This window comes from Schistocerca serialis, chromosome 2 (assembly GCF_023864345.2).
Source record: "Schistocerca serialis cubense isolate TAMUIC-IGC-003099 chromosome 2, iqSchSeri2.2, whole genome shotgun sequence".
In the NCBI taxonomy this organism is placed as follows: domain Eukaryota; kingdom Metazoa; phylum Arthropoda; class Insecta; order Orthoptera; family Acrididae; genus Schistocerca; species Schistocerca serialis.
This window is the reverse complement of record NC_064639.1, coordinates 844280929-844297380: the sequence shown is the minus strand read 5'-3', so window position 1 is coordinate 844297380 and position 16452 is coordinate 844280929. Positions and strand designations below refer to the sequence as shown.

Sequence of the window (16452 nt, the reverse complement as noted above, 5' to 3'; positions counted from 1 at the left end):
CCTGATAACCCTAATCAGATCAGGTTAAATAAATGTATCACATGATAGCTTTCAGAGAGAGCATTTGTAAGTATATGGCTACACGTAGGCTGGAGGATAATGATGCCATGCCTGCTCACCCATTCTCGCCACATGAAGCTCTCTGACTGACCTACCTCCAGTGGGGGGAGTCGACAAATGTGGTTATGTGAGCCAATATGCTAATATGGCAGTAAAGTGCTGGAGTATGACTGGGCGAGCTAAATATGTGTGATGCAGTTGGCTTAGGAGCTCTCTGATTAGCGTAATGCACAGATATTAAATATAAAATACGTGGAGGGAAGTGGAGGGCGATGTGAGGCTATGACGGGTGACTGTGGTTTAGGAAGGGGTATGGTGTTGGAAAGGACAGGGGGAAGGCAGAACGAGGGATGGGATAGCGAAGGTGGAGGTGTAATAGAAATGTAAGAGACGAAGGATAACGAGGAGGGAGCGGAAGAGAGAGGTCAAAAGGGGAAGTCAGGGTCAATCTAAGGTCAATGTGGAGTGGGACCAGAATGCTTTTGCTCTCATTCCATTGTCCGGAATACCAACTGAATCCCTACTTATCCGCGCTGCCGCTACGGTCGCAGGTTCGAATCCCGCCTCGGGCAGGGATGTGTTTGATCTCCTTAGGTTAGTTAGGTTTAAGTAGTTCTAAGTCTAGGGGATTGATGACCTCAGATTTTAAGTCCCATAGCACTTAGAGCCATTTGAACCATTTTCTCTATTCATGTCGAATGACTTGACTTGTGCGGACGTACAGGATGCCTCAAAAACATGGAAGTATCTTCTCCTGCGACACAACGACTTAATGATTTCAGTGACGCCGTGAATCGCCAGGAACGTCTTGTGTCAATACCAGTGATGTTGATCAGAGATTGATGGCTTGAAGCCCTTCGGAGCACACCATACCTGACGAGAAAATAGCGACGGGACTCTTATTCTACTAAATATTCCCTATGTTTCTTTACTGTACCCTCTTTAAACAGCTAGTCGGTGTTAATTTTTCCATTTCCATTCTTTATTACCAACTTTAGTTAATACATTATGCAGCCAAAATATACACAAAACCCATACACGCCACAGTAGTACAAGTTTACACGCCTACTAGCTCCGCAGATGATGAAGAGATTGAAACATTGCATGATAAGATCAAATAATTTATATAGATAGTTAACAAAGTCGAAAGTTGTACAGGTATGGGAGACTGGAATTCGGCAGTTGAAAAACAGAAGAGAAGCAGGAGAACATGGACTTGGGAGAAGGAATGAAAAGGAAAGCCGCTTGGTGCACTTCCGTACAGTGCATAACTGAATCATTGCTAACACTTTGTTTAAGAAGGTTATATATATAACTAAGAGACATGAAGACACTGGAAAACTTCAAAATGGTTTGGAAACCAGATTTTAAACTGCAAAAAATTTCCCAGAAACTTCGCTCAGCGGAAGGAGAGTCAAAATAAGGAAATGTGGGAACACGTATGTCGGTTTATCCGTAAATATTCGACCGTTTCTTGGAAAACGACGGTCAAAGCCTTAGAGGTGCCGTGCGTACCTTCAAGCCAGTAAGTAGATCAACCGGAGTGCTGGCCCAGTGGAGTGGGTCGCGCCTTCACACTTTTGCATTCCATATTCAAAACATGATTATTATTTTTAATTTGTATTTTGGTTTTCCATTTATCTATCCATGTCCGTAAAAGATTACTAAGCCAATGTTTTCCAACGTATAGCGAAATAACGTTGAACTTATATACTACACTACTGGCCATTAAAATTGCTACACCACGAAGATGACGTGCTACAGACGCGAAATTTAACCGACAGGAAGCAGATGCTGTGATATGCAAATGATTAGCTTTTCAGAGCATTCATACAAAGTTGGCGCCGGTGGCGACACCTATAACGTGCTGACACGACGAAAGTATCCAACCGATTTCTCATACACGAACAGCAGTTGACCAGCGTTGCCTGGTGAAACGTTGTTGTGATGCCCCGTGTAAGGAGGAGAAATGCGTACCATCACGTTTCCGACTTTGATAAAGGTCGGATTGTAGCCTATCGCGATTGCGCTTTATCGTATCGCGACATTGCTGCTCGCGTTGGTCGAGATCCAGTGACTATTGGCAGAATATGGAATCAGTGGGTTCAGGAGGGTAATACGGAACACCGTGCTGGATCCCAACGGCCTTGTATCACTAGCAGTCGAGATGACAGGCATCTTATATGTATGGCTGTAACGGATCGTGCAGTCACGTCTCGATTCCTGAGTCAACAGATGGGGACGTTTGCAAGACAACAACCATCTGCACGAACAGTTCAACGACGTTTGCAACAGCATGGACTATCAGCTCGGAGACCATGGCTGCGATTACCCTTGACGCTGCATCACAGACAGGAGCGCCTGCGATGGTGTACTCAACGATGAACCTGGGTGCACGAATGGCAAAAATGATTTTTTCCGATGAATCCAGGTTCTGTTTACAGCATCTGTAAGTAGGCTGTTTAGGTTTTTTTATGGTAACGCCACCTCTGTATGAAAATCACTGGCTGTGCTGTGTGCAGTCTGTGGCTGCTTTGAAACTGTATTTTGTCTGTACTTTGTAAACTGTTCATATTTTTTCGGAATCATTGTGATACTATGAGAGCTTTGAATGATGTATTTGGTAAGGGAGCATGATTTTAAAGTACGTTTGAGGTAGATGACACTATTGAAATGAGCAGAGAATTTTTTTTAGGTTTTGAAATTATTGGAGGAAGCTACGACGATTTTGAGATTTGACTGAGGTGTTATGATGTTATTATTACGACGATGATGTGTACTATGCTGTTGAGATATGTTTATGATCAATAAGATGTTGCTACCGTATATGAGGAATAAGAAGTATGTTGGAAACCAAGAATCGTACTTTAAGAGTTATGAAATGTGCGTAAATGCGTGACTGTATCACAATGCTGACGAATATTTTATTTGGACATTCCATTGCTGTAATTCTTTCTACAGATTTGCAACGCTAATTCTTGACCTGTGAAATATTTTTATGTGAGACTGTCACTGTAGCGGAAACTGCTGTCGTAAATATTTCCGTAAGAAAGTTAAGTGACCACCTGCACGTAATGCGTCGTGGGCACCCAGCTGTTTCGGACGCCTGGAGAGAGGGCCATTGGCGCGTGCCTTTCAGAGCCCAGGAAGGAAAAAAAAAGGGAGGCCATTATCCTGGCCATTGTCATTCCTTTAGAGAAAGCATCGCAAATCCGACACGCTAATTACTTGGAAACATATCGTACTTTCTGATATTTACTGAAATGCCTAATGAAATGACAAGAAATAGTTTGTCTACACACCTGACTATGACTACTGTCTTTCTAGATGAGAGATTTTTTTACTACTTATGAAATGCCACATGACTATTGAACGATGTTCTTACGCTTTGCTTTGTACATAGTTGCTTATTTCATTTGATATCTAGTTTCTAGCTGCACTGCAGCATTGGTTAAAATAAAATTTTATAGATGTACTAATATAAATATTTTCTGTCTACAGATCGAGTATATAATAATTTTTTTCAAAAAAATGAGGGAGCACAAAGCGACATTTACCTTCACAGGAACTGCATTCATAATTTTCTTTTCAAGTACTTGGTAATTTCTTTTGTAGAATAAATTGTGATGCATCACTCTAGTGTTAAGATGTGACATAGGTATTAGACATGGCCATTTTTAGTGTAATATTTTTTTCTGCTTGAGCTATGTCATGTTTTGATATAAGTTATTACATTTGCTGCTGCTAGCTTTGCCAATCTGTATTTTTTGTCATTGCTGCTTGTGTTAATTGTTTTGTGCTGCTGCATTGCCTCGTCCCTTAGTTTAGCATCTGAGCTCAGTAGATTTAAGTTAGCTTAAGATGGGGTAGGCTATATGAGAGAACGAGATGTGATGAATTGGAAGAAATGCATTGAGAAGCTATAAGAAAATGGTTTGGCCAAAAAAAGTATTTTGAAAGAGGATATGAGCAAAAAAGTAGGGTTTAGGGACAACAGGTTTACGTAGGATTTTCTTGGAAATAAATAATGAGGTAAGAAATATGTGAACATATAAATACAGAAAGCATGCTTTGATAGGATTTTTTTGGTGGAAACAAATTTTGAAATAAGACGAAAGATCTATGGAATGAAGTTTTAGGTTGGACTGCAGTACCAAATGTTACACTGAAAACAAACCCTGCCCTTTTCTCTTGTGTTATTCTGCTATGTGTTTGTGTACTCTTGTATATTTGTGTTTTTCCTGTCTTTATGTGTTTAGCGGATATGAGTTACATTGTAGAATTTTTCTGATACTATGTTATTTACTTTGTAAAGATGTTAGACATTATTAATTCTGTTCTGTTTAATGCTCATGTGTGAAGTTGATGTTTCAAAAGTTATTGTGATCTTTCATGTATGTACTCATGTCATAATTCCACTGATGTATATGTTTATTTCTATTCTGTTGTAAAGCCGGTACTACAAATGTTATCTGTATTGTTATGTTTTTAATGATGTATTTTGTACCTTTGTTATTGTATTCTTATGTTATAAAATTGTAATTGTCACCAGTTCATGATATTATTAACTTGTTAGTTACATTTCACTGCACACGTTTCTGTTGGTCATAGTATATGGACAATATGTGAGAAGTTGGGACTGTTAGTGTTTGCACGTGTGTTAATAACTCAGCAAGGGACTGGATAACAGCATTGCTGGTTCTAAGGACAATTCCAAACACTTTGTGAGTGCACAAGTGGTGGTTTATGGACTTGCTATATTCTCTGCAAGACTCTTCGATGGTGATTGTGCACCTGCACAGTCGCAACAGATGGCTGCTGACCATTATCTCTACAAGGACTACAGTGGGTCTGCACCTCTGGTGGCCCACCAATACCATTATCTCTACAAGGACTACAGTGGGTCTACATCTTTGATGATCCATCAATACCATTATTTCTACAAGGACTGCAGTGGGTCTGCACCTCTGGTGGCCCACCAATATCGTAATCTCTACCAGGACTACGGTGGGTCTGCTCTGTGATGACCTACCTACCAATATTCATCAAAACTTCGAATGACTCTGCTGTGCGTTTGCTCCATTGTGGCCCATTACCTGTCAGCATGTCAAGAGTCAGCACTGTCTTTCCGTTGGAAGGACAACACTACTTCTTCAAGACTGTATGGAAATCCACTACTTCTATGTGCAATTTCTTTTACTAATGAGAAACTGTAATTACTATTATGATGAATGATCAGGACTATCTTTATGGACTGTGAGAAAATTTTAGCTTTTGACCAACATTGTATCAATAAGTGTGTGCATTTGATTTCTTTGTTATTGTAATTATGAAAAATTTTATCAAATCATTATTGGCCACTGCCCAAAAAAAAATTTGTAAAATTTTTTGTGGGGAGCATGGGGGCTATGTAAGTAGGCTGTTTAGGTTTTTTTATGGTAACGCCACCTCTGTATGAAAATCACTGGCTGTGCTGTGTGCAGTCTGTGGCTGCTTTGCATTGTTGTAATACTCGCCATTGTAGTGTTAGGCAGCTGGATGTGAACAGCGCGTAGCGTTGCGCAGTTGGAGGTGAGCCGCCAGCAGTGGTGGATGTGGGGAGAGAGATGGCGGAGTTTTGAAATTTGTCATGAACTGCTATATTTATATATGATGATATCAAGCTAGCATTAGTGGCGCTCGCTGTATTGCAGTAGCTTGAGCAGCGAAGATTTTTGTGAGGTAAGTGATTTGTGAAACGTATAGGTTAATGTTAGTCAGGGCCATTCTTTTGTAGGGATTTTTTTGAAAGTCAGATTGCGTTGCGCTAAAAAATATTGTGTGTCAGGTAAAGGACAGTCGTGTATTGTTGTTCAAAGGGGACGTTTCACATCATGATAGCCGCATCCGTGTTTGGCGACATCGCTGTGAACACACATTGGAAGCGTGTATTCGTCGTCGCCATGCTGGTGTATCATCGGGCGTGATGGTATGGGGTGCCATTGGTTACACGTCTCGGTCACCTCTGGTTCGCATTGACGGCACTTTGAACAGTGGACGTTACATTTCAGATGTGTTACGACCCGTGGCTCTGCCCCTCATTCGATCCCTGAGAAATCCTACATTTAAGCAGGATAATGCACGACCGCATGTTGCAGGTCCTGTGTGGGCCTTTCTGGATACAGAAAATGTTCGACTGCTGCCCTGGCCGGCACATTCTCCAGATCTCTCACCAACTGAAAACGTCTGGTCAATGGTGGCCGAGCAACTGGCTCGTCACAATACCCTGTTACTACTCTTGATGAACAGTGGTATCGTGTTGAAGCTGCATGGGCAGCTGTACCTGTAGACGCCATCCAAACACTGATGACCCATTGCCCAGGCATATCAAGGCCGTTATTACGGCCAGTTGTTCTGCGTACTGATTTCTCAGGATCTATGCACCCAAATAGCGTGAAAATGTAATCACATGTCAATTCTAGTATAATATAGTTGTCCAATGAATACCCGTTTATCATCTGTATTTCTTCTTGGTGTTGCAATTTTACTGGCCAGCAGTGTAATAGTATGTCTGATGAATGAATGAAAAAATCGATAAAAGAATGGAAAAATTATTTGAAATACTTTTCAGTGAAATTCCTGTAGCGTATCGCATTCAGTTTGTTAACATCGAGGATTGATTTAAGTGTCAGCTAGTCGTTTCTGAAAGTATTTGTATGGAGTGTAGCCATGTATGGAAGTGAAACATGGATGATAAATAGTTTAGACAAGAAGAGAACAGAAGCATTCGAAATGTGGTGCTACTGAAGAATGCTGAAGATTAGATGGATAGATCACCTAACTAATGAGGACGTATTGAAGAGAATTGGGGAGAAGAGGAGATTGTGGCACAACTTAACTAGAAGAAGGGATCGGTTGCTAGGACATGTTCTGAGGCATCAAGGGATCACCAATATAGTACTGGAGGGCAGCGTGGAGGGTAAAAGTCGTAGAGGGAGACCAAGAGATGAATACACTAAACAGATTCAGAAGGATGTAGGCTGCAGTAGGTACTGGGAGATGAAGAAGCCTGCACCGGAAAGAGTAGCATGGAGAGCTGCATCAAACCAGTCTCAGGACTGAAGACCACAACAACATCATCGCATTTCCTAATCAATTGCAAGAGCCGCTTTTCTGGAAAGCGATCCGTCACTCGTGGTTTGCCGCAGTATTATTGCCAATGCGTGGAATCTTCAGCAGTGTGAATGGCGGCTCTTTCCCGAGTCAGATTCCTACGAAGAAATGTCGCTGGGGTAAACCTGCCTTCGCGCAGTGCTCGTGGTGTTCCAAAATTCTACGTTTCAAGTGTTTCCACGATCGACATAATCCAAGGGAAAGCAAAAAATCTTCCTGAACAATAAACATGAAAATATAATGTAAGAGCTGAGAACTGATATAAAAATGGAATACAAGAATATGAAAATTTAGAAAGATTGTAACCCTTGAAAATATTATACACATATATTACGTAATCAATAAACACTATGTGATCAAATGTATCCGGACACCCCCAAAAACATACGTTTTTCATATCATGTGCATTGTGCGGCGACCTCCTGCCAGGTACTCCATATCAGCGACTTCAGTAGTCATTATACGTCGTGAGAGAGCAGAATGTGGTGCTCCGCGAAACTCACGGTCTTCGGGGGTGAGTGGGTGTCACTTGTGTCATACATCTGTATGCGAGATTTACACACTCCTAAACATCCCTAGGTCCACTGCTTCCGATGTGATAGTGAAGTGGAAACGTGAAGGGACATGTACAGCGCAAAAGCGTACAGGCCGACCTTGTCTGTTGACTGACACGAACCGCCGACAGTTGAAGAGGTTCGTAATGTGTAATAGGCAGACATCTATCCAGACCATCTCACAGGAATTCCAAACTGCATCAGGATCCAGTGCAAGTACTGTGATAGTTAGGCGGGAGGCGAGAAAACTTGGATTTCATGGTCGAGTGGCTGCTCATAGTCCACACATCACGCCAGTAAATGCCAAACGACTCCTCGCTTGGTGTAAATAGCGTAAACATGGGACGATTGAACAGTGGAAAAACGTTGTATGGAGTGACGAAACACAATGCCCGGTGAACGTCATCTGCCATCGTGTGTAGCGCCAGCAGTGAAATTCGGAGGCGGTGGTGTTATGGTGTGGTCGTGTTTTTCATAGAGGGAGCTTGCACCACTTGTTGTTTTGCGTGGCACTATCACAGCACAGGCCTACATTGATGTTTTAAGCACCTTATTGCTCCCCACTGTTGAAGAGCACTTCGGGGATGGTGATTGCCTCTTTCAACACGATCGAGCACCTGTTCATAATGCACGGCCTGTGGCGGAGTGGTTACACGACGATAAATTCCCTGTAATGGACTGGCCTGCACAGAGTCATGACGTGAATCCTATAGAACACCTTTTGGATGTTCTGGAATGCAGACTTCGCGCCAGGCCTCGACATCGATACATCTCCTCAGGGCAGCCATTCCCCAATAAACTTTCCAGCACATGATTGAGCGTATGCCTGCGAAAGTGGAAGCTGTCATTAAGGCCAAGGGTGGGCCAACACCATACTGAATTCCAGCATTACAGATGGAGGGCGTCACGAACTTGTAAGTCATTTTCAGCCAGGTGTCCGGAAACTATTGATCACATAGTGTATGACACTTATTTTGAAACCCAGAACTAGCCACTGTGCCACCAAATGGGCTGAGCTTATTGCTCACTAAACTACATCTAAATGACGTCGAAACTTTGACGGTCGATTTCTTAGAAATGGGCGAGTGTCAACAGAGAAGCCGAAACACGTGTTCGTTTATTTTGATTCCTCTTCCACTAACCTCTGGGAACTGGGGTTATGGTACCTCCCGTGTTCTCCTCGTTAGCTATGGAGGCGGACACTGTGAACATGAAGCACATTATGTATATCGCTATTTTCGGTGACCAACTGTCACCAGCCGGCCGCTGTGGCCGAGCGGTTCTAGGTGCTTCAGTCCGGAACCGCGCTGCTGCTACGGTGGCAGGTTCGAATCCTGCCTCCGGCATGGATGTGTGTGATGTCCTTAGGTTAGTTAGGTTTAAGTAGTTATAAGTCTAGGGGATTGATGGCCTCAACTGTTACGTCCCATAGTGCTCAGAGCCATTTGAACCAACTGTCATCATTTCATCCACACATTCATGACGCTCCCCTTTCCAAGATAACTTCCGTATTTACAGGGCTGCACAGATACTATTCCGGTTGAACGAACTCTAAGGCATCCTGTCACTCAGTGAATCGCGCCTTCACACTTTTGTATTCCATATTCAAAACCTGATTATTATTTTTATTTTGTATTTTGGTCTTCCACTTATCTATCCACGTCGGTAAAATATTACGATGCGAATGTTTACTACGTATAGCGAAATAAAGTTAAACTTATTCGTCTACTAATAGTATGTCTGATGAATGAATGAAAAAATCGATAAAAGAATGGAAAAATTATTTGAAACACTTTTCAGTGAAATTCCTGTAGCGTATCGTCAAAGTCTATGAACGTGACTGAAACGAAGCAATCAATATTCCCGAAATTTGGAAACTCTATAGGATCTGATCATCAATGACCGATTTCTGTTTGATAAATCGTACCTGAAGAATCTTATGGACTCTCTTCCTCGCCGAACACAGGCCATTATCAAGGCTAGTGGTGGTTACACGGTATCAGCGTGTACTTATCTGAACCATCGACGGCAGTATGTCAGATCAGATCGTACTCTATAAAGTGGCCTTTGGTGGAGAGATATTCAATCAAGATGCTCCGTGGGACAGGCTGGTTAAAACGTTTGTTGATGTAAATCACTTAACAGACATAAATACGGGACTGCTGCTCACTCTGAGGAAAGGAGCGCTCCCTTGGCGCAGTATCAAGCCAGTGTTGAGGACAATCACTATAGTCTGATTAAAATTAGTTGACAGTTGACGTCTCTCACTTGCAACTGCAGTGTTGCCACATCCGTTACCGTCCACCACTCGGTTATAGGCGACACCCCAACAAGGCGGGCGACTGCACAAACGCTGAGGCTGAGCAACATTGGCCAGCTTCGGCAGCAATACTTCAGTCCTGGCGGTGAAAGCGAACTGTAATTTCTCGCCGTCACTGATTACCTCCAATTACTCTCACGCTGGCGGCACGGGCTGCAGCATTACCAATCGATGAGCAATTCTTGTTGGCATCTGGATGCAGATTATAGATAACACAAGCTGATTCCAAACGAAAAAAGAACGATAGGAAGAAAAATATGAGCAAATAAAAAGTTAATATGATGATGAAAATGACATGGCAAAGTACTAGAAAGAAAAAAATTACATTTATGGGAATTAACTGAAGAAAAATGATAGTCAAAGTCTTTTGATTAGATTTGACAAGATTCGGACCAGATTTCTTCTACACGTATGTCTTGTATGCTAACCACTACTCTATGCCATTATACCTACTTCCTAAAGCTGTTGCCGGCCGCGGTGGTCTAGCGGTTCTAGGCGCTCAGTCCGGAGCCGCGCGACTGCTACGGTCGCAGGTTCGAATCCTGCCTCGGGCATGGATATGTGTGATGTCCTTAGGTTACTTAGGTTTAATTAGTTCTAAGTTCTAGGGGACTGATGACCATAGATGTTAAGTCCCATAGTGCTCAGAGCCATTTGAACCTAAAGCTGTTGTATTTAAGACTCTGGCATGCCAGTCGCAATGATTAACTGCAGCCTTCAAAAATTCTGATTCACTCAATGTCATGCGGAGCGTATTTAATGAAGCCAATCTCTATGATTATAGTAACTGTACAAATTAAAAACTAAATCACGTCTTGTGTGGAAGGATCCAGTAGTGTTTGGTTAATACTGTGTATGAAACGTGTGCATTTAGTTACCATTGTTGGTTTGTGTGTGTGTGTGTGTGTATTGTTTTGGTGCGGTTATCATCTGTGATGAACTGTAAAATAAAAGAGACAGACCCAGCATTCGAGATCCAGACACGTCAAGAAAGAATGCCGGACTAGTAATTGGAAGTGAACTAATTGTTGAGGCAGTTTGGCAACAGCGAAAGATTCAGGCTTGACGCTGAGCGCTGTGATTGGAGGAAACAAGCTGCAGTTAGTGGAGCGTGAACTATAAAGTAATTTTAATCGTGCTATAGGTGTCCAGCATGCATTGCGTGGTGAGGTGAGACGAACCTGGTAGGAGGAGAGGCAGCCGAGCAGCCAGTCGCCGCCGGAGGAGGCGCGGTGGCGCTCGAACACGTCCAGCTGCTTGCTGGTGATGCAGTACTGCTCGCGGATGTCCTGCTTGCTGTACGGCGGAGCCGGCACGCCCCCGCCGCCCCCGCTCAGCAGACGACCGCCGCGCCGCGGACCCATCGTCTCATCGTCGCTCGTGCTGCTCGGCCCGATGTCCGCCTGCAACAGCCCGTTCCACAGTGTCACACACACACGCAGAGACACACACATCACACACACACACACACACACACAAACAAACATTGTACCTCGCGAGATGCAGCCAAAGCGACGAAATAGGACAGAAAATTCATGTCCCAGAGTAACGAGATCGAAATGACCACTGCATCGAAGCACTGCTCAAAGTTGACGCTATATCTATAGCCTTATTACCTATTTTCGTATCTCTCTTCTTTTACTTCCTTCCCTAATTTCGTCTTATTCGTTTTCTTTCCGCCTCCTTACTCTATTCTCTTACCTTTTTCCTTTGGTGTGCTCTGTTTCTTTCTGTTTTGCATTCCTCCCTATACCATTTTCTCATTCATGTTCTCTTCATTTCTTTCCCATTCTATTTATTTCACATAACACTTTCACATTGTCGCTCTTCCTTATTTCCTTTCATTTTTTACCCACTTACATTTTCTTTTTCCTACTTTCCTTTATTCCTTATTTTCCCTTTCCCCTATTTTCCTTTCCACATTCTGCTTTTATTCCCCCCCCCCCCCAACCATTCTGCCTCCCTTCTCATTCCGCTTTATATTATTCCATTTTCCTCTTTATTTCCTTTTCCTGTCCTTATACATGGGTTGGATAGAAGTAGTGGGAACTCGGTTATATTTCGTACTAGACTTTATTGACAGACATTCATCGCATCTCACGCCCTCAATGTAATCGTGCCGCATTTCGAATCACATTCCTTGACCGATATAGAAGATGTCCATCTCTGTCAATGTCTTGCAAGGGCCGCCCTATGGCACACATGGTATCTCCTCTTGCGCTGTAGCACGTGCCACGAAGAGGTATCCTTTATTTTGGCGAACAGATTGTAATGGCACTGACTCAAATCGGGTGAATATGATGTATGTTCCAGCATCTCCCACAGCCACGTATACAGGAGCTCCTGCACGGGGTCCGCCGTGTGGCATCGTCCATTGTCATGAAAGATAATGGAATGTAGTGCCAGAAGGAACACTGTGGTGTGCTCCTACCGTGTCCACTTAAAACTTGATCCAGCACGTTGTTCGTGTTTCCTAAACGTACTGTTGGGGCGTTTCAACTGGTCTCCCACTCTTTCGGACAGTACACACACCAACTGACTCAAACACAGCCGTCGCGGCCACTGCATTGTTTCAACTGACCTTATGCTGTCAGCTGCAGACAACGGGAATAGGATGTGACGTAAATCCTTCATGTTGCGGTAGTGCTGCTAATACTTTTCATCCAGTCCATCTACTTTCCCACTATCCTTCTTCCTTTCAATTTTGTCTTTCCACTTCTATCTGTTTTTCTCGTTTTTTCCCAATACCCTCCCCCCCCCCCCTAAATCCTCCCCTCTCTTTTTTCCATTTCTGTTTCCTTACACGCTTTCCTTATTTTTTCCTTTGAATCGTTATTTGATGGAGCAGAGCCGTCCGTAAGATTACAAGCTGAAGTAATAAATTAAAATACGTGCCAAGGTTGTGGCTTGAAACTGGTTCTCTTGCTTACTAGCCACATGTGTTATCCACTACATAATCCTAGCATAGCTACATAGCTACAAGAACTACTGATTCCAGTGCCCTAACACAAACTTGAATTCACAAAAAAATGGCTCTAAGCACTATGGGACTTAACATCGGAGGTCATCAGTCCCCTACACTTAGAACTACTTAAACCTAACCAACCTAAGGACATCACACACAGCCATGCCCGAGGCAGGATTCGAACCTGCAACTGTAGCAGCAGCGCGGTTCCGAACTGAAGCGCCTAGAACTGCTCGGCCACAGAGGCCGCCTTGAATTCACACCTCAGCCTGTCTTGATTTTACCCTTCTTAGATAGTCAGTATCGCAGGGTGGTGTAGTGGATAACAAACCTGCCTCGTAAGCAGGCGACATAGGTTCAAGTGGCGGCCTTGGCACAAATTTTAATTAATTACTTTAGCTCTTCTGCTTACCGAAGATGAAGTTGAGATTCAGTATGTATCCACGAAAATGTATTTCCATTAAAAAGATCTGTCTGAGAGCGTTACTGCAGCATACGCGCAACGTAAAGCGATCATGATGCAGGTGTGTAAGCATCGACATGTAGGCAAAGAATTAGCGTGCCAAACCTGCCTTTCTGACGAGCATTCAGTAAATGCGGAAACGTGAACTATGACGACGTTATTATCAAATGGATCCTAACAGGACCAATGTGCTGTTACTCTTTTCTTGGCTGCCGAAGGGCAAACACCGATAGACATCCATTGGACAATGGGGAATGTATATTTGCCACCATGCCTGACGAAAACCATTTTTATGGAATGGTGTGCTAAGTTCCGTGTTGATTCATTATATTGCGCGTCCCTAAATTGAAAATGTCGCCGGCCGCGGTGGTCTAGCGGTTCTAGGCGCTCAGTCCGGAACCGCGCGACTGCTACGGTCGCAGGTTCGAATCCTGCCTCGGGCATGGATGTGTGTGATGACCTTAGGTTAGTTAGGTTTAAGTAGTTATAAGTTATAGGGGACTGATGACCACAGATGTTAAGTCCCATAGTGCTCAGAGCCATTTGCACCATTTTTGAAAATGTCGTAAAGCAGAACTCAAATGGAATACACTAAAGCACCCATCCTATAGTTCTGCTCTCATCCCATGTGATTATCACGCCTGCGGTCCCTTAAAAAAGGGCAGACGACTCCTGTCGGACGAGGATGTGCAGCAGGCAGTTACGCTCTTCACGCAGCACGGCACGGTGTTTTATGAAATGGATATCTTCAACCTTGGGTATCGGTGCGGCGCCAATGCTCCCAGCAGTCTTGCCTGACTGTCCAACAGATTCTGGATTGTACGGCCTTTGAACGCAACCTTTTTGATCGCCTTTTATATTAGCAGCTCAGAAAAGTGAAGAGGAAGTGAAATAGGCCTTGAGTTGGTTGATGAAGTACTCCCTGACGGCTGGTCACCTATTGCACGATCTGCATCTGGGCAACTTTATGCAGGTTCCATTCATTACATTCTCAACGTCCTGGGTACTGATGATACATTCAGTAACAGCGTAAAATAATTTAATTTTTAGAACAGACTTCCAAGTTTTAGACAGATCTAGGTGGTACAATGATCAGACACTAGTGCACATTTTAGAAAAAGCGGTGTTCAAGTCTACTTCTAGTCATATAAATTTGGCTTACGTGCTGTTCCTCCCAAGTCGAGCCAGTTCAATGTCAGAACGGTTTCTTTAACAATATCCCTGTCAAATTCCCTCTTCACCCTACACAGATGAAATAGTTTATATCGTATTTGGTGCAAGTTAGCGCTAAGAATGACGTCCTCAAAACTAGCGTTACCCTCCTGGAGGAATTTTGTATTTGACTGTGTTTTTACCTACTGGATAGAGGGTATCGAACATGAATTTCGTGACTGTGGCAATTAATAGAAAGCTCAAAGACTTTAATTTAGGAAATAATGAAATACTAAACGGTTGCCAGCCTAATTAGGCATAATAGTGTGGGAACATTAACATTAAAGAAAAATGAACATGGATTACTGAAGAGACTTCCATTAATCCTCCTTTTAAACAGTGAAACGGATACACACAACTAATGAACGAACCAACTAATTACGTAGTGGTTAGCAGTAGACAGGTTTTTACACAAACCAGCAAACATAGAGAACTAAATAGTACTTCACTCATAGTAATAAAAGACACTCCTGCAATCATTAATTAATTCGGTACTAATTCAACATTAAGATGTTACTAAAGACACACTGGACTGAAATTGGGCATGGAAAGAGTTCTAATTTCAGCTAACACATACATACCACAAATGAAACTAAATAATCGTACACCTATACTTATTATGCCTTCGTTATTAGCATTTTCACAAATTTCTTTTAATAGCAACAGAAACAAATCTTTAGTTTGACATTCTCATAGTGGGAAAGAATATGGCAGGGGCCCATAAACTATCATTTACACTATAGGTAAATTCTGTAACTGTGTCAGGGACAATTGCATTACACTAATGTGAATTTCTAGCCCCTCTTGAATTTGTTTATATTTCAACTCTATATAGCAATTTACTCCATTAATATTTTGAAACAAAACTCCAGAAATAAGTTCTTAGTAATAGTAACAACAAAGTTAAGTTTCATGAAAGTTCAAATTATGTGCCGCTTTCATCACCTGTGAAACAGGTGGCTTAACTATCATCTTTTACACACTTTAGCACTGAAACTACTGAAACTTTGGCACATGAAAAGTAGAAACAAATCACTGCTTATACTCGGTCTTTCGCACGTTTAGGATTGGAACCTGCATAAATTTTGTGATCAGGGCAATTTCAAAGTTCAAACACATATTTTTATCACTGCAATTGTTGTTGAAAAAACACACACAAATGTACTGGTCCACACTAAAGTACATATCTGATTTCCTTAAGTTAGCCGAGCAGTCGTGCAATAGTAGCGGCAAGCACGTGGCAGCTATCTGGTCTCACCTCTTGCAGCTTAAAGGCTCTTTTCAGATTTCTTGTTGGCGACGTGTTAATCATTTCAGAGCCATTCGATAATACAAGAGCACCACATTACAGCCGAAGCCACATCCGAGGCAATTTCAACATAAATCGGATTTCGAATGCCTCACTTGGCACCTATGGTGTTGACTGTACAACTCCTGGCCACTGACTGCGTAGCGTGCTCTCTCTCTTGCGCCAAGATCGACCGCCAAACCCACCTTTTCCCACACGCTCTACCCCTTCCGCAGCGGACGGGGGTCCTTATACCTTTCCTTTATATAACACAATTTCCCTAAGTATGGACCAGTATTCAAAGTACAATTTCTCTTTTACGAGCATACATATTTTATAAAGTTTCATTATTTTTAAACATTACTAAATCTTTACAATATATACATCATAAACTTCCACTTTCCCTCTGAGAATTAAAGATCTTAACTAGTACAGAGC

General features: G+C 42.6%; 1 protein-coding gene across 1 annotated transcript in view; it reads right to left on the bottom strand.

The window, feature by feature from the left end:
- The window catches only part of LOC126456455 (uncharacterized), a 478332-nt gene that overhangs the window by 456675 nt on the left and 5205 nt on the right, over window positions 1-16452 (bottom strand). Inside the window, exon 2 of the mRNA XM_050092205.1 lies at window positions 11268-11489. Within this exon, the coding sequence (XP_049948162.1) occupies window positions 11268-11489 (222 nt within the window). The remainder of the gene's footprint in view (window positions 1-11267; window positions 11490-16452) is intronic.